The sequence below is a fragment of the Salvelinus fontinalis genome, chromosome 21 (assembly GCF_029448725.1).
Source record: "Salvelinus fontinalis isolate EN_2023a chromosome 21, ASM2944872v1, whole genome shotgun sequence".
In the NCBI taxonomy this organism is placed as follows: Eukaryota; Metazoa; Chordata; class Actinopteri; order Salmoniformes; family Salmonidae; genus Salvelinus; species Salvelinus fontinalis.
In genome coordinates this window covers 37,661,091-37,679,114 of record NC_074685.1, presented here as the reverse complement: position 1 = coordinate 37,679,114, position 18,024 = coordinate 37,661,091, and the positions used below count along the sequence as shown (strand labels likewise).

Genomic DNA, 18,024 nt, shown 5'->3' with positions numbered 1-18,024 from the left:
ATTGTAAAGCAAATTGATGTGCTTAATTTTAAGAGGTTATTTGGCCACTTTTGATGTGATACAAACCTTATCAAAACATATAGGCCTATGGGCGAGGCTACACGAGACTACATGATTTGAAAAAGTTGCAAAAAAAGTGCTGTTTCTTGCCTTACTGCCTACTAACTGGGCATCATTCACAAGTGATACCCCTCTTTTTAGTAGAGGCCATCGAAACTGTTTTCCATAGCCTATAGAAATGTTGTGCAAGATGAGCTCATGGGCTCTCATGTAGTGTTTGATTCGATTTTCAATGACATTTGCATTGATGTCAGAGTGATTAGAGAACAATGGAGTGCTGAGTACCAGGCAGTTAGCCAGTTTGGTAATGACCATCAGCAGCATCAGAGCTTGGAGAAGCCTAGCTACCATAACTAAACGGGCATGTGGAATTTGACTGCCATCATTACTCGTGACCTCCGGTCTGGCGGTAATATGGTCACAGTAACAGCCCTAGCTATTGTAATTATGTCCCTTTCACATGGGAGATGGGACTTGTAGATTAAGAATCTTAATGATATTTGTCATATTATATAACTATAATTTGTTGACTGGAGCTACTGATAAAACAACAATAGCTCTCCTGACCCATGGTGAAATCCCACTGTGGCAGACAGACAGACAGACAGACAGACGGACGGAAGGACAGACAGACAGAGCAACTTAACTCTCATGTGTTGTTCAACCCCACCATAACGATAATTAGAGGCATTACCAAACATTAGTACACAGTCATTACACGGGGCTTCATCTGTTTCATCAATAAGGTCCCACCGGCTTTTGTCTTGATGCATCAGGCTTTCCAGGACAGGTGTGTGTGACACAGCCAGGTAGCATGTACATGTTCATAATGCCTTCCAGGAACACACCTGTCCGTCTGTCTGTGTGAGATGGTTTCATAGACTTATGGATGAGAGTAGGGCGGAATCTATACTGTACTACAGTATGTCTAGCTGACATGACACACTAGTCTCCGTCTCCCAGTCTAACTCAGCTCGAGCCATGCCAATAAAAGAGTTCGACAGATCTCTGAAAGTGTCCGTTACTAAGGACAGGAGAGACTTTGGACCCATAGTGTGGCATCCACCCTCATCTGTCAGTCCCCTCTTCTCACGTGTGTCTTCAGGGAGCTTAGAGGGTGTGTCGGGGGGAAAGACCCCCCACACACACATACACACCCTGGTCTCCTCAGCTTGTGGGGATGTGGCTGGTTGAGAATGGTGCAGTGCAGGAAAGAGACCTAGCAGACACACTAATATTTCCAGTAACTGTTCATTGTGACAGTGATTAGTGTCTGCAGAGACAGTCACCCCCCAAGAAGGGCTTAATGTCTGACTGGGAACCCTCCCCCGACTTGATGTATGCCTTTGAAGAAACACATACATGACCATACAAGCATATGTGCAGACTGGCAGGGAGGGACACACAGACCCAACCCACATACCGTGACGCAAACAACAGAACCGCACAGACCCGGACAGAAACAGCAACACAATCCAAACACTTACTGCAAATACTTATACAAATACACACACTTACATAGCACATTGCATTCTCCCACCACATATTTACACCCATTTCCACTGTTTGCGTTTCACAGATTAAATAACCATCAGTAACTGATGCCAAGGTGACAGCATAATGGGTTTTGCAGGTAATGGTTATGTCATTATGTCTGTGTAGCAACAGCAAGTGACGCCGGAGACCACGATGATTTACATGCTGTACAATGTGTTTCAGCTTTACACAGTCTCTTGACTCAGTTGACTTTCAGTTGGTGGAGGTTGTGAGCTTAGTAAAAGTCCTCTGTCTGCCTGTCTGTCAGTCAATCCTTTAGTAAAACATCTCAGATTTGTGAAATAGACCGCCCAAACCCATAAATAACACCCTACGTGTCTGATGTGTCTGAGTTTTCAGACACCAAGGTAACCTAGCTCACCTAGCATTGTTGTAGACTACATGCCTACCTACACAGCAGTCATCACACACGCATATGAACAGGAGTACTGATCTGCACTGACATGCCATTATGCTCATGCTCTGTAGTAGACAGGGTAGCTTCATCGTTTTATACAAAAAAATGTGTTTTAAGTATGTTGTGAGTATTTATTTATTTTTTACTCTTGAAGTGCGTTAGATAGTTACTGAATGTGTGCGCTGTATTTGAGGTAAAACAAAAAAAAAGAGAAAATGACAACTAACCTTTATTTCAGTCCTTACAGAAGTTTATAGAATACAAAACAGACGCATGTCGGGAAAACAAAACAGAAGAAATGCAACTCAAAAAAAAAAGATCTACTGTATGGACAACTTGTTCCCTAAATCTAGAAATACATAGTTTCATGCACAAAGCAAAACCTTTTATTAAACAACAACCATGATAGAGGAGGGGACACAACTGAGGGTGTTTCATTGGACAACTGAGAGACTTCTTAAAATGGATGCTGTAGCAGACATCCCATTCACTTACAGTACATCTCGTTATCTCCAGACATGTGAATGAGGTAATGCAGGATACTCCTGACAGAAACAGAGAAAACTAAGACTCTGATGGGAATAAAAACAGACGGCCATGTTCGTGTGAGCCCTTTATGGCCAGTGGGTTGGCTGACCCCTTGTGTCTGACGGAGGCTTCTCAGGTGTTAGGAGTGATGAGGAGGATGAAGACAATTATGTCCATCTCACTTCTTCTTCACTTCTTCCTCTATCTGCTCCACCTCGCTGGATTCATCCACCACCTTGCCGTTGATCATGGTCTGTGTCACCACCTTCACTATCTTCCTGGTCCACACCTCTGGCTCTTCTGCAACGCAACGAGAGGTAGGGGATGAAGAAGAAGAAGGGGATGGGTTACCGAATGTCGCAGGGTCACACTAACACTGTGACACAGGCTCTGGTTTGTAACACAGCCTATGAACAGGCTAACTTTCCGTTGTTGACTTACCTACTGCTTACGAATGAGTTACGGAGTCCACAGTCGATCAGATAAAGTGTTACCGAAGGGATTCGAGTGAGTCACAGGCTTACATTGAGACGTGGTTACGACATTGCGGCTTACAGTATATTTGTACCTACTGTGGTTGCTAGGGACAGATGTGTTTTGGGCGTTTGCTTTGGTTGCAGGTTTATGAAACAGACAGTCTGTCGCCACGGCTCTTGACTTCAAATCAAACCAAATCAAAAGTTGATTCGTCACGTGCGCCGAATACAACAGGTGTAGACTTTACAGTGAAATGCTTACTTACAGGCTCTAACCAATAGTGCGAAAAAAAAGTATTTGTGTGTGTGTGTGTGTGTGTGTAAGTAAAAAATAAAACAACAGTAAAAAGACATTTGAAAAAAGCAGTAGCAAGGCTATATACAGACACCGGTTAGTCAGGCTTATTGAGGTAGAATGTACATGTAGGTATGGTTAAAGGGACTATGCATATATGATGAACAGAGAGTAGCAGTAGCGTTAAAAGAGGGGTTGGCGGGTGGTGGGACACAATGCAGATAGCCCGGTTAGCCAATGTGCGGGAGCACTGGTTGGTCGGGCCAATTGAGGTAGTATGTACATGAATGTATAGTTAAAGTGACTATGCATATATGATAGACAGAGAGTAGCAGCAGCGTAAAATAGGGGTGGGGGGGGGGGGGGGGTCACACAATGCAAATAGTCTGGGTAACCATTTGGTTACCTGTTCAGGAGTCTTATGGCTTGGGGGTAAAAACTGTTGATGCCAGGGTGGTGGAAGCAGCACAGAATCAAAGTTGTACATTTGATTCTGACATAAGGGAACGCCGCTGACCCTGCTTTGAACGTCTGGTGTAAATAGCAGTTTGCTGTTGTCAGCGAGCAACTTGGCCTGGAGTACCTTACCTTCACTCTATACAAGTCACCAACAGTATCTACACACGCTAGCCTAGGGACGTTTCCTTGCGTAACTGCTCAGAGTATGGTAAAGTTGCCTGTAGACGCTGATCTTGAGTTAGTTTAGCAGTCCCATACGTTAAAGTAATATTTGGCCATATATGGCCTTATCCACCACACTACCAAAAGTATGTGGACACCTGCTCATCTAACATCTCATTCCCAAATCATGGACATTAATATGGAGTTGGTCCCCCCTTTGCTGCTATAACAGCCTCCATTCTTCTGGGAAGGCTTTCCACTAACTGTTGGAACATTGCTGCGGGGACTTGCTTCCATTCAGCCACAAGACTATTAGTGAGGTTGGGCGCTGATGTTGGGCAATTAGGCCTGGCTCGCTTTGTACGTGGGGTCATTGTCATGTTGAAACAGGAAAGGGCCTTCCCCAAACTGTTGTCACAAAGTTGGAAGCACAGAATCGTCTAAAATGTCATCGTATGCTGTAGCGTTAAGATTTCCCTTCACTGGAACTAAGGGGCCTAGCCCAAACCATGAAAAACAACCCCACATCATTTCTCCTCCACCAAACTTTCCAGTTGGCATTATGCATTGAGGCAAGTAGTGTTCACCTGGCATCCGCCAAACCCAGATTTGACCGTCGGAATGCCAGATGGTGAAGCGTGATTCATCACTTCAGGGAACGGGTTTCCACAGCTCGAGTCCAATGGCGGCAAGCTTTACACCACTACAGCCGATGCTTGGCATTGAGCATGGTGATCTTACGCCTCTGTGTGGCTGCTCGGCCATGGAAGCCCATTTCATGAAGCTCCCGACGAACAGTTCTTGTGCTGACATTGCTTCCAGAGGCAGTGAGTGTTGCAACTGAGGAAAGGCGATTTTTACACACTTTAGTACTCGGTGATCCCGTTCTGTGAGCTTGTGTGGCCTACCACTTCGCGGCTGGACCATTGTTGCTCCTAGACGTTTCCACTTCACAATAACAGCATTTACAGTTGACCGGGTCAGCTCTAGCAGGGCAGAAATTTGACGAACTGACTGAGCTCTTCATTAAGGCCATTACGCCAATGTTAGTCCATGGAGATTGCACAACTGTGTGCTCGCTTTTATACACCTGTCAGCAACAGGTGTGGCTGAAATAGCAAAATCTACTAATTTGAAGCAGTGTCCACATACTTTTGTATATATAGTGTATGTGTATAACAGTTTTTTTTCTCCCCAATTTATGGACTCGGGAGAGGCGAAGGTCGAGAGACATGCGTCCTCCGAAACACAACCCAACCAAGCCGCACTGCTTCTTGACACAGCTCGCATGGAAGCCAGCCGCACCAATGTGTCGGAGGAAACACCGTACACCTAGCGACCTGGTCAGCGTGCACTGCGCCCGGCCCGCCACAGGAGTCACTAGTGCGCGATGAGACAAGGATATCCCTGCCGGCCAAATCCTCCCTAACCCGGACGACGCTGGGCCAATTGTGCGCCGCCCCATGGGCCTCCCAGTCGCGGCCGAACCCAGAGCCTTAGACCACTGCGCCACCCGGGAGGCCCGTGTATTCCTTTTTTATTGAAACATAGTACATGATTGTTAACTTTTATATCATCTGAGGTTAAGATAAATGCTGAGAAGGTATATTTTTTAAATTCAAGTCAACACATTAGTTAGCATGACTATTTAAATACAGAGGATGTATTATGTTACTGTACTTAGTTACAGTACTTTATAGTTTTTTACAGCATCTGAGTGAAATATTGATGTTTTGCAGATCGAAATTCACCCAGGCTCGAAGTTTTACTGGCCCAAAGAAGGTCTGTTTGGCGGAGTTGTCAACCATGATGGAGAGGTCTTGGAGTGGGCAGGCCTTCCCCAGGAGGAAGAGCAGCTCCATTTGTTGAGATTATGGTTAGGAGGGGCTCGGCCTTGGGGGAGAGGAAGTAGCTTTCTCAGGCTCAATAGAATTGAGTCTCCAAGTTCGAAGAAGATCCAATTACATTGAGTCATTTTTTGGGGGTCTCCAACTCAGAATGCACATATAAGGAAAACAAGTGTTGTGTCGGAGATACATCGCCTGTGAAAAGAGGCTACTTAATGTTCACTCAAACCAACACTGTTTCGGGTTGGGAATGTCCATTCTAATTCTATGGAACAATCGCTATATGTACAGTCCCAGTCAAAAGTTAGGACACACCTACTCATTCAAGGGTTTTTCATTATTCTTACTATTTTCTACATTGTAGAAAGACATCAAAGACATCAAAACTATGAAATAACACATATAGAATCATATAATAAAGCAAAAAGTGTTAAACAAATCAAAATATATTATATTTAAGATTCTTCAAAGTAGCCACCCTTTGCCTTGATGACAGCTTTGCATTTTCTCAACCAGCTTCATGAGGTAGTCATCTGGAATGCTTTTTCAACAGTCTTGAAGGAGTTCCCACATATGCTAAGCACTTGTTGGCTGCTTTTCCTTCACTCTGCAGTCCAACTCATCCCAAACCATCTCATTTGTGTTGAGGTCGGGTGATTGTGGAGGCCAGGTCATCTGATGCAGCACCATCACTCTCCTTCTTGGTCAAATAGCCCTTACAAAGCCTGGAGGTGTGTTGAGTCATTGTCCTGTTGAAAAATAAATGATAGTCCCACTAAGCGCAAACCAGATGGGATGGCGTATCGCTGCAGAATGCTGTGGGAGCCATGCTGGTTAAGTGTGCCTTGAATTCTCAATAAATCACTGACAGTGTCAACAGCAAAGCACCCCCACACCATATCACACCTCCTCCATGCTTCACGGTGGGAACATGCAGGGATCATCTGTTCACCTACTCTGCGTCTCACAAAGACACATAGGTTGGAACCAAAAATATCAAATTTGGATTAATCAGACCAAAGGACAGATTTACACCAGTCTAATGTTTATTGGCCCAAGCAAGTCTCTTCTTATTATTGGTGTCCTTTAGTAGTGGTTTCTTTTCAGCAATTCGACCACGAAGGCCTGATTCACAGTCTCCTCTGAACAGTTGATATTGTGTCTCTTACTTGAACTCTGTGATGTGCAATCTGGTGTGCAGTTAATTGCTGATTTCTGAGACTGGTAACTCTATTGAACTTATCTTCTGCAGCAGAGGTAACTCTGGGTCTTCCTTCCTGTGACGGTCCTCATGAGAGCCAGTTTCATCATAGCGCTTGATGGTTTTTGCGACTGCACTTGAAGAAACTTTCAAAGTTCTTAAAATGTTCCACATTGACTGACCTTCATGTCTTAAAAGTAATGATGGACTGTTGTTTCTCTTTGCTTATTTGAGATGTCATCAAGACAAAGGGTGGCTACATTGTAGAATCTCAAATATAAAATATATTTTGATTTGTTTAACACTTTTTTGGTTACTACATGATTCCATATGTGTTATTTCATAGTTTTGATGTCTTCACTATTATTCTATAATGTAGAAATTAGTCAAAATAAAGAAAAACCCTTGAATCAGTAGGTGTGTCCAAACTCTTGACAAGTACTGTATGTATTATTTGTAGCATTGTACAGCTAAGCCAGAGTCATCTTCAGACCTAACTCAAATTCAAATATCTGGCTGTGTCCTTATGACTTTGGATAATTATTTGACATATTTAACTTATTTCATTTGATTGTTGGTGGCAAAGCTAAAACGGGAGAAGATGGGGAGAAAAAATAAGTAATTAGTGAGTAGGTTTTTGTTCATCGACCGCAAATGGGCATTTTGACAGTGTGAGGGTATCGTCATGATTGTTTTAAAAATAATATGATTTATAAGTGACTCATGGCAGAAAGAATGGTGAATATTATTCCAGACACAGACATAGTTTATTAAAGGGATACTGTGAGATTTCGATTGTTTTTCTACTTACCCAGAGTCAGACGAACTCATGGAAACCATTTTTATGTCTTTCCATGCAGTTTGGAGATTATTGAAGTTAGCTCAGCACAATTACTAGAAGTCTCCCACAGTAGCCAGCTCCTCTCATAGACCTTCTAATGACTCCAAAGCTGGGTGGTTGGTCATTTATAGTCTTACAAAGCTATACGTAGTAATCGATATTTTACAAATGTGTTAATTTTACTGATAATCATAAGCAACGAGATTCTATTCACGTCCTCATTCCCTGTCCCACTTTCTCTGTCCCGTTGTCGCATAGAAATTGCAGCGTTGTATGTATCTCATTATGGTGTCTGTGTGCAAATGGGCAGAACCATTGAGACAGACACAACGTTGCGATCTGCTGGCAACTATACCAGCAGACTTTCAGCAATTGTGCTAAGCTAACGATATGCTAACTTCAATCATCTCCAAACTGCAGAGACATAAAAAATTGTATTCATGAGTTCATCTGACTCTGGGTAGAAAAGTAGAAAAACAACCTAAATCACCTACGGTCTAAGGCACTGGCAATTCTATGTTGTGTGTCTAGTTTGTCTGTTTCTATGTTCAGCCTAATATGGTTCTCAATCAGAGGCAGCTGTCTATCGTTGTCCCGGATTGAGAATCATATATAGGTGGCTTGTTTTGTGTTGGGGATTTGTGGGTAGTTGTCTATGTGTAGTGTTTAGTGTCAGCACTATTTTGTTTGAATAGCTTCACGGTCGTCTGTTTGTTGTTTTGTTCGTTTATATAAGTATTCGTGTTTTCGTCTTTTCTAATTAAAAGAAGATGTATTTCTCTCACGCTGCGCCTTGGTCCACTCTTCCTCAAAGTTACGACGATCGTGACAGATGGAGAAGGACAAATTGGAGAAAGACAAATTCTTAACCCAAATAATTTGTTCTTAACTGACTTGCCTAGTTAAATAAAGGTTAAATTTAATAAAATAAAGTTTTTAAAAAGGGGCAGAGGGAGGAGGGAAGAAAAACAAAAGATTGAGTGGGTGACCAGGGTGGGTTCATGTTGTCCATTTGAGAGGTTAAGGTGAATTGAAGTCTCTCTGTGTGAGAATGAAATGACGTATTCATGAATTAATAGTATTCTTATCACACGCCATGGATGGAATTCCCTCATGTCACACTGATAAAGAAAGTCTCTCCATCCAGGTGAACGGTCACAGCTGAAATCAACCAATCAATGTGTTGCTGTGTGCTGAGTGAGTAATGCCAAGCTTTGATGTTTGCTTAGGTTAGCCTATGTCAATTAAGAAGTGAGAGTGTAGCAATGTGAAGTTAATATACTGATGATACTCACTTTTTGGTGGGGGAACTTCTTTAATCCTGAATGAATAAAGGAAAAAGAAGGTCAGAGTTAAAAAGTTAATAATTACTTGGGCTGAAACAGGCAGAAGATGTTACCATGTATGGTCATCAATTGGCTGGTTTACCAGGAAAGAGCAATTCTCTGTTAGACTCAACTCAACAAAGCAGATAATGTAGTCCTTTGAGAGGAGAACTAGCCTGTGTTCACGTGTGCTCCCTCCCTCAGCTGGCTCGATAGGCTCCCACGCCTCAGCTGGTGAACAGGTTCCCGTGCCTTGACAGAGGCAACCGGGGAGGTCTCAGCTGGCTCATCAGGCTCTTGCGCCTCAGCCGGTTCGTCAGGCTGATCCCCGGGATCGTCCCTTTGGTTGGCGTCCTGCGACACACCTGTCACCATCGTTACGCGCACCTGCGCGTCATCAGACTCACCTGGACTCCATCACCTCCTTGATTACCTGCCCTATATATGTCACTCCCTTTGGTACCTTCCCCAGGTGTCATTGTTTCTGTTTCTGTTTCCTGTCTGTGCGTTGTTTCGTGTTTCTTGTTTTGTTTATTAATTGATGCACTCCCTGAACTTGCTTCCCGACTCTCAGCGCACACGTTACAGCCTGGATATACAGTACTCACTAAGCATCCCTTAATGACTTCTTACTGTAGCATAGTCATGTTCTGTCGCTCAGTTGATAGAGCATGGGTCTCTTGCAACTCCACGATAGTGGGTTCGATTCCCAGGACCACCTATATGTAAAAAATGTATCCACCCATAACTGAAAGTCGTTTTGGATAAAAGCGCCTGCTAAATGGCATATACTATCATGGTGACTCACGTCTCCTCTCCCTCCAGTAGTCTTCTGTAGGTTGCAATCTCCAACTCCAGGTTCTGCTTGATGCGGAGCAGCTGTTCGTAGTCATTCTTGTTGCGCTGCAATAAAACACAATATAATTGGTCCTTTTGTTTTAGTAAACAACATAAATATATACAGGTCCACCTCCTTAGCCGCTGGGCTACCAGTAAGTACCTGCATGTCCAGACGCAGCTGAGACAGGTCCTCCTCCAGCTGGGAAAGCGTGGTCTGCAGACGCTCCATCTCCAGGCTGTACTTCTGACCTGTCTCGCTGAGGTTACCCTCCAGAGCTGCCACCTGAGGGGGAGATGTTGTTAACATCCACGTGCACATTGTTCAACTAAGGTCTTTGTTGACCTCTGAATATGACTGTTAGAGAGCTACTGCATTTCAGGGATCTTTCTGTAACACAAATTCTTCTCCCACACAAGGTCAGGGGAAGTGAGTGATATTTGCTGTCAACGTTAAGGTTAACATGGGTGGGAACAAAGGGTGAGATCTTAGTGATACTGTATCTTTGAGTGCCATTGCATTTTTTAAGTTCCCCAGTGGAACATAACCCATAGAGGCAAGGTTCCTTCTTGCTATGTGTCACCTACTTATACAGGCTCTCAAACTGTAGATTGGAGTGGCATGGTATATTTAAGTTTCCCAGTGAAACACAACCCCCCCAGATGAAAGGTTCCTACCTGTTTGTGCAGACTTTCCAGCTGTATCTTAAGGTGACACCGTATTCTAAGTTCCCCAGTACAACACAACTCCCAGGTGAAAGGTCCCTAGTTCCTACCTGTTTGTATAGACTCTCTAGCTCTACCTCCAGGGTCTGTAGGAAGCGTCGTCTCTCTACCAGCTCACTCTGAGCTCCCCTCAGAGCCTCGTTAGACTCCTTCACCTCGTTCTGCACCGTGTCCAGCTGTAACACACCACACACGTTTCTGAACGCACTACATCTCCGTTCCTGAACGCTGTAGGCCATGTTACTAGATACCAGACCTGCGTTCAAATACCTCGGTTCACCTGGATATAATATCTACGATACACCTGAAACGTAACTTGAGATACACATGCAATGTCAATGGGAGATTTGCATGAAAATTCTAGTCATCTCAAGTTACAAATAATCAGCTCTGAGAGACACTAGTGGCTGGTTTCTGGCATGGTGATGCATCCAACAAGCCAGTCCCCCACTGACCTTCTTGAGGTACCACTCCTCAGCCTGGTCCTTGTTCTTCTTGACGATGCCCTCGTACTGAGTCCTGAGCTCTGACATAACTGTGCCCAGTTCAGGTCCACCACGGCCCGAGTCCACCTCCACGTTCACAGTCTGAGCAGCAACGTGGCCCTTCATAGACTCCACCTCCTTCAGAGAGACAATCAATCAGTTACATCAGTACTTCACAGTAACCTGGCCTATAGGACCCCCAAAGAGCAAGCAAGACAGGAAATAGAAACTCTTAGGCATCCGTGTTCTATTTGTGTTTCACTTTCTAACATATTATCCCCCCGTGTTTTTGTCATCGTTTGCATGATTTCTAGGAATATTCTCTGTTTGTTTATTAGTCCTCCAAAGTGTGTGTTCTCCATTGAATTCTACACCCCACAAGAGAGAAGGCGAGAGCCTCTACTTTATTAACATCCTCTCCATAAATACTTGATGGAGTTGAACTCATGTTACGCCTAGTGTGTGCCTTGATCGCTGTTCCCTCCCACTATGCCCTTTCTCTGTGGGTCACGTACAGCCTAATAGATAGAACATATGGTACCACTGCATTGGCACCACACACCACACCCTGCTTTCCAAACACACCCAGCACTTCTGGTGCCAGTCGTCGACTTAAAGCACACACACCATAGGGAAACAGGAAGGGTTGAGCCTACACACACTTGCATGCGCTGCACTGCACGCGCACACGCACACACACACACACACACACACATCATTCTACCCCTCGCCACAGACAAGTAGTACAAGGTGACTTATGTCTTCACACAGGTCTGAAGTGTGCCTATTCACAGCAGAGCAACCAGTGAGCAAAGATGTTATCAGAGGGGCCTCTATGGAGACTTGAGTAAAAAATCTAAGACCTGAGTTACTCTCTGGCTTCAAGTTGCTTAACACAAAGGGGCCTCCTGTGTTGGGTTTCAGACTCCGAGCAGGTTCCAAGCTTCCCATGGCATCCCAGCTTCCCGTGGGATGCAGAGTGATATCACCACCGGTGCAGAAAGGAACAGAGGACCTCTCTATTCTCCTCCTTCATTGCTTCCCCTCTCAGACCACTTATTCTATTCTGTGGTTTTCGTGATTATCCAGCTAATGGCCAGCTAGAAGAGGAATGGTGACAGAGGACATCCTTGTCTCTCTCCAGTCAGAAATACCTCCTCATACCAGGAGACCAGGGAAACTCCGGGTTCGAGTGATAGCGTTATGACCTGGCCTAAGGATGAACACCTGGCCCCACTATCTCAATGTGCAAAACGAGTTGAAATGACATAGTGATGACATAACTTCAACTAGTTTTGTCTGCTGGGATATCATCATCCTTAGGGGAGTTGTCCTCTTACTTTGTTACTTTCATGCTTTTGGATAAATAAAGTCCTGATCTACGGAGCTATCTCCTCTCACCTCCTCATGATTTTTCTTCAGAAAATAGAGCTCTTCCTTCAGGCTGTCCAGGTCTCCTCTCTGGGACATGATGATCTGCTCATGGTCCACCTTGGCCTTCTTCAGGGCCAAGCAGTCCCTCTCCACAGACTGGGACATGCACGTCTCTGTCTCCCACCTGGGAGGGAGGGAAGAGATTGGGAGAGATTGCGAAGTGAGAGATTGTGAAGTGAGAGAGTGTGAGAGCTTGGGTGACTAAGACTTTAACGAATTCATTACAAACAGGAAGATAACATGTAAACTTGAAAGAAGGGGTGGGGTGAAGGAGGGCGGGAAGGAGGGAGGAAGGGAGTGCAGTCACAGGACTAATCGCAGTTGCATACACATATGCACAAGCACACACTGGCACACACGCAGTCCCGCATGTAAGTTCCCAAATGTTTGTCTACTAAGTGGTGTTTGCGTGGTGCCAGTCAACATGTCCTGTAGACTACAAAAGACACATACAGTACACACTGGCCTTTGCCTAAACATACACCTGCAAGCCTGCTTGAAGCGCTTTACCCGTTGCAGCCTTCGCCTGAAATTAAACAGAGCTACAGACGTACTGAACACCAGAAGCAAAGATGCAAAGACATGGCAAACAGAGAGGTGCACGGCGCCAGCCTCCACGCTCACTTAATCCTGAAGTCGTCAGCTGCAAGTTTCGCGTTGTCAATCTCCAGCATGAGGCGAGCGTTCTCCAGTGTCTTCCTCCTCACCTGAGAAAAGACGTGGTCAGCATTCAACTTTTACATACGATTTCACAGTTGAACATTTCTATTGTTGCTCATACTTTCAATGTCACCTCTAAGGTGCATTTCCCCTCACTGACAGAAACACTGACTCCAGAAACACTGACTCCAGAAACACTGACTCCAGAAACACTGACTCCAGAAACACTGACTCCAGAAACACTGACTCCAGAAACTTCCTAGAGAATTTGGGTAACACACTCCATACGTGGCCTTAGTCTGACTAACCTTTAACCCACAGTCTGCTGTGTCGGTCTAGCGCAGGTTAACTAAAAGGTAACATTTCCGCTAATGTTAAACACGTACGTGTATGGCCACACGTGTATGTGCCATGTGACTAATCCAGGCTATGTTAACAATGTGTAAATCTATATCATGACTCATACATAGACACAGTGTGTCCTTGTTGTACATGCTGCAAGAGGTGAGATACGGGCATGGGAAGTCACATGGGGTCAGCGAAAGGGATCATGGGAAAGTAGGGACGTTGGGAACCCACCTCCTGTTCCACCTGGTGGGCCTGGGCCATCATGGTTTCGAAGTCGTGGCCTTTAGGGATGCGCTCAATCATTATCTGCTTGATCCTCAGCTCCAGATCTGAATTGGACTTCTCCAGTGAGCGCACCTTAGAACAACAAGAAGTTTATTGTCCATCATCTTTTAGTACCTGCAAGTGTCTTGCTCAAGGGCACAACGGCAGGAAATGGCATCTAGTATACTGATACCAGTAACTCTCTGGTTGCCGGCTCACTTCCCACCAGATTTCCAGCGGATCTGGGATTTGAACCAACAACCCTTCGGATGCTAACCAGCTTTTCTAACCTCTAGGCTACTTTCCACCTACCTTGTCCAGGTAAGTGGCCAAGCGGTTGTTGAGGCCTTGCATGGCCTCCTTCTCGTTGGTATGGTTACCCAGCTGCCCATTGAGGTTCAAGGTGACGGCCTGGCTGTTCATGTCGTGGCTGACGGATGCAGAGCGGGTCAGGGGGCTGGCGGAGGCAAAGGACACAGCGGCTCTGGAGTGGGCACGGCCACTGTCTCTCAGAGATAGACTAGAGAAGGAGGGTTGGCGGCCCACAGAGAAGCTCCGCAAAGAGAAACTGGAAGACATGACGGCTCTGTGTGAGAGATGACAAAGAGGAAGAAGACCTTGTTGAAACACATACAGTATATGCTAATAACATTATAAAATGTGAACTTGGTATTAAACTGAAGAGGATTTGGTCTTTCACTGTATCATTCAGTCTGAGATGTAGGCTAGACTTAAAAAACATGACAGATGTGGCCAGTGGCGGTTCTAGCTTGTATGGCTCCCTGGGCGAACCCCCCTTCAGCGCATCCCCCAACAACAACAAAACAAGCACCATTCTGCACTAACTGTAAAAACTCTAGACATTTTTAACTATAGAAATACACAAATATATATAAAAATAAGACTCATAAATATCAAAAGAAGTAACAAAGACAAATAGAAACAAATTGTAGTGTATAAATACAAATTATAAAGAGAATCGAATTATTACACTATTACTAACAAAAAACACACGAATAAAACTAAATTGCAGAAATCCTATATCACACAAATACACAAAAAGAATAACACACTTATAAAGAAGAGAACATGATTATTACACTGTTGCACTTCAAACAAGAAACACACAAACTAAATAGCACAACTAATTGCATTACTAATTGCATTAGTATTGTACAAAGTTAGAGGTGCGCTATTTGATAGATTCCCCCGCCTCCCCTACCTCTGGCTTCCAGTGGCGAGGTCAATCTACCCCCGTCCCCTTCCCCATCTCGTACTTCTGAGTGGGAGACCTTCCCAGGCATTAGCCTGCCTAGCTCACAAACTACAATCAGGGTGCCCACTCCGACAAGGTTAATTGACCCACAGTCCCACACGGTGACATGCTATCGTTGACGTGACGTGCAAATGAGAGATGGAAAACCGATCCCGCAAATGTCACCATTCTGAATCTTTTTTTTGCTTTTATTTATTTATTTTTGAACGTGCGCCCCGTGCCACCCTGCCCATGTCGCCTATGCCTAAATCCACCACTGGATGTGGCCTCCAGAACATCTCTGATCTGATGGGTATGGAAATTGTCATTACTGTATTTGAGGACAAAATTAGTCAAGGTGACTTGTGAAAGCTTTGAGTCAATTATTTATTCGTACAACATGCAAATAATTATTTTAGGCACACAAACCTTTGGCTAGGGTCCAAAATGGTAATTTTCACCCATGCAGGAGCCAAAAGAACACGCAGCCTGTGGGCCATTTTGAATGAGCCCACCATTGTTGTCTATTCAAACTAAAAGTCAACCACAGACTGATAAAAATGTCAATGGTTGACTGGTTACCCAGCTGTCCATTGAGGTTCAAGGTGACAGCCCGGCCGTTATAACTACTAAACTGCCTGAGCTCCACTCAAGCATTACGTTATCCAAGTTCAGTGTACAATCATCAACATGTAAATGACTAATCCTCTATGGGAAGAGCTTCCCAAGAACTGTGAAGAAAAGCCTCATATCTTACATTACTATTTTGATTGTTCTTGTTCATAATATATTCCTATATTTTTAGGTCTTTGTCAATAACCAATAAGAGAAATCCCAAAAACAAGAACTAACACGAGGGCAGAGTTGTGTGGAGGCTCTGTCTAAAACAGAGCCCTACCTAGTAACTGAGTAGTTGCCTAGTATTGTTTAGTGCCAAACAGACATTCTACACAGCCACTGGGCTGTTCAATAGGGATTAGTGGGCTCGCGAACCGCTCTCTGTCCTCTCTGTCACATAATACTCTGAGTTTCTCCCACCATCACCACGACTAAACATTAGAAAAAGTAAAACATTTCCTTGTTGTGATGAGTAGAGAAACGTATAGAAACAAAGTGATAACAGTACATAAAATATATCTAGAGGGGCAAAAAAAACTAAGATGGATCATTGAAATATTATAACTTAGTTAAAAAAAATTTTTTTTGAGTCATTACACATTTACAGTTTTCAAAATGAAATATAATTTGTTATTATCACAAACGTATGTATCTTTCATTTTTTTGATATTTGATTAGTGTGTTCAGTAAGAAGCAATTCAATTGAAACACTTACCTGGATTATGTTCTCTTCAGTGAGAGAAAGAGGGAGAGAGGGATCCTGGACAATGAATCCTGGAGAAAGCTGTCTACCTTGAGACTGATGCTACAGCTGAATTTATATGGAGATGAGAAAGGGGGGAGGGGCCACGTAATGTGTAAAGTAGGTGGAGCCTCTATAAGACATCGGAGTCTTTCTCTCCCGTGGGTAGGCAGGTAACCGGAACTTCACTCAGGAGAGTAACATTAAATATTCAACAATGTGTTGAAAGAAGGAAAGGGAATTGGTCTAGTCAAACAACAGAAGGCTATGTACATTCTAAGGAGTTCTAATGTGTGTTACGTCAGTTCTTAAGCGTGCAGAAGGTGTTTGGCTGTTGATTCTGAGGAGTTATTGAGGCGTGTGATAGGCTGGTTGGTTAGTCGTCATCATTTGGTGGTTAGGCATTCCCTCACTTCTTATCAACGTACTCACCCAAAGTCACACTCCCATGAGCATCTAAAGATACTGATCCATTTAATAACAATTTTAAAATGTTGTCTACCAATGCAAAAAAATTACATTACAACAATGAGAGAGAGAGAGAGAGAGAGAGAGAGAGAGAGAGAGAGAGAGAGAGAGAGAGAGAGAGAGAGAGAGAGAGAGAGAGAGAGAGAGAGAGAGAGAGAGAGAGAGAGAGAGAGTCAGAGAGTCAGAGAGTCAGAGAGTCAGAGAGTCAGAGAGTCAGAGAGTCAGAGAGTCAGAGAGAGAGAAAGAAAGAGATTCAGAGAGAGAGAGAAAGAAAGAGAGTCAGAGAGAGAGAGAAAGAAAGAGAGTCAGAGAGAGAGAGAAAGAAAGAGAGTCAGAGAGAGAGAGAGAGAGAAAGAAAGAGAGTCAGAGAGAGAGAGAGAGAAAGAAAAAGAGTCAGAGAGAGAGAGAGAGAAAGAAAGAGAGTCAGAGAGAGAGAGAGAGAGAAAGAAAGAGAGTCAGAGAGAGAGAGAGAGAGAAAGAAAGAGAGTCAGAGAGAGAAAGAAAGAGAGTCAGAGAGAGAGAGAGAGAGAGAGAGAGAGAGAGAGAAAGAAAGAGAGTCAGAGAGAGAGAGAGGGTTTCCTGGTCTTCGTGTTGGTCTGTCTTCCCGCTGTAAAACCGTGTCCTTCCCCTGTCTCTCCCAGTCTCTCTGGGATGTTAATCAGGTTGATAACACCCAACACAACAGGTTGATAACAGCTAACACACCTGCTCTCCAGTAAGGTCCATCCCGACTTGATGAGTTGCTGCTGCCACAACATCTCTGGCATGTCTCAGCAGCTGCCTGAGGCTCCACAGTAGCTAGCACTGGCTTCACACCGTGAGGTTGCACATTTTTCTATTGGCTATTGACATTCCATAGGGACTCCTCATCCAAAAAGCTCCAAACCTTGGGAAAGACAACAAAGATTTCAACAAAAAGTGGCGCGACATACTCAACATTATTGAGGAGGTCTCGCGCCAGAAAGAGGACGTCAAAGACATTTCAAACCAGAAGACTCCTGAAGCAACAGAAGTTTGGAAATTATTTCACTGTAATCCA

General features: G+C 44.2%; 1 protein-coding gene across 1 annotated transcript; it reads right to left on the bottom strand.

The window, feature by feature from the left end:
* Positions 1–2,230: 2,230 nt before the first annotated feature.
* Positions 2,231–16,589, bottom strand: si:ch211-243g18.2 (uncharacterized protein LOC559906 homolog). Its single transcript, XM_055875099.1, has 11 exons — positions 16,491–16,589; positions 14,215–14,488; positions 13,870–13,995; positions 13,255–13,337; positions 12,598–12,754; positions 11,167–11,334; positions 10,762–10,887; positions 10,149–10,271; positions 9,957–10,051; positions 9,119–9,144; positions 2,231–2,842 (listed from the first exon to the last, which is right to left on the bottom strand). The coding sequence occupies exons 2-11, from the start codon at positions 14,479–14,481 to the stop codon at positions 2,721–2,723; spliced, it is 1,293 nt and encodes a 430-aa protein (XP_055731074.1). The 5' UTR covers positions 14,482–14,488; positions 16,491–16,589; the 3' UTR covers positions 2,231–2,720.
* Between the last annotated feature and the right edge of the window lie 1,435 nt (positions 16,590–18,024).

Excerpts from the sequence above, each read along its gene's own strand:
- si:ch211-243g18.2 (XM_055875099.1), bottom strand. The coding sequence starts at position 14,481 with ATGTCTTCCAGTTTCTCTTTGCGGAGCTTCTCTGTGGGCCGCCAACCC. Across the intron at positions 10,052-10,148 it reads AGCTGCGTCTGGACATGCAG|CGCAACAAGAATGACTACGA; the intron begins GTACTTACTGGT and ends GTTTTATTGCAG. Across the intron at positions 2,843-9,118 it reads AGAAGTTCCCCCACCAAAAA|AAGAGCCAGAGGTGTGGACC; the intron begins GTGAGTATCATC and ends GTTGCGTTGCAG.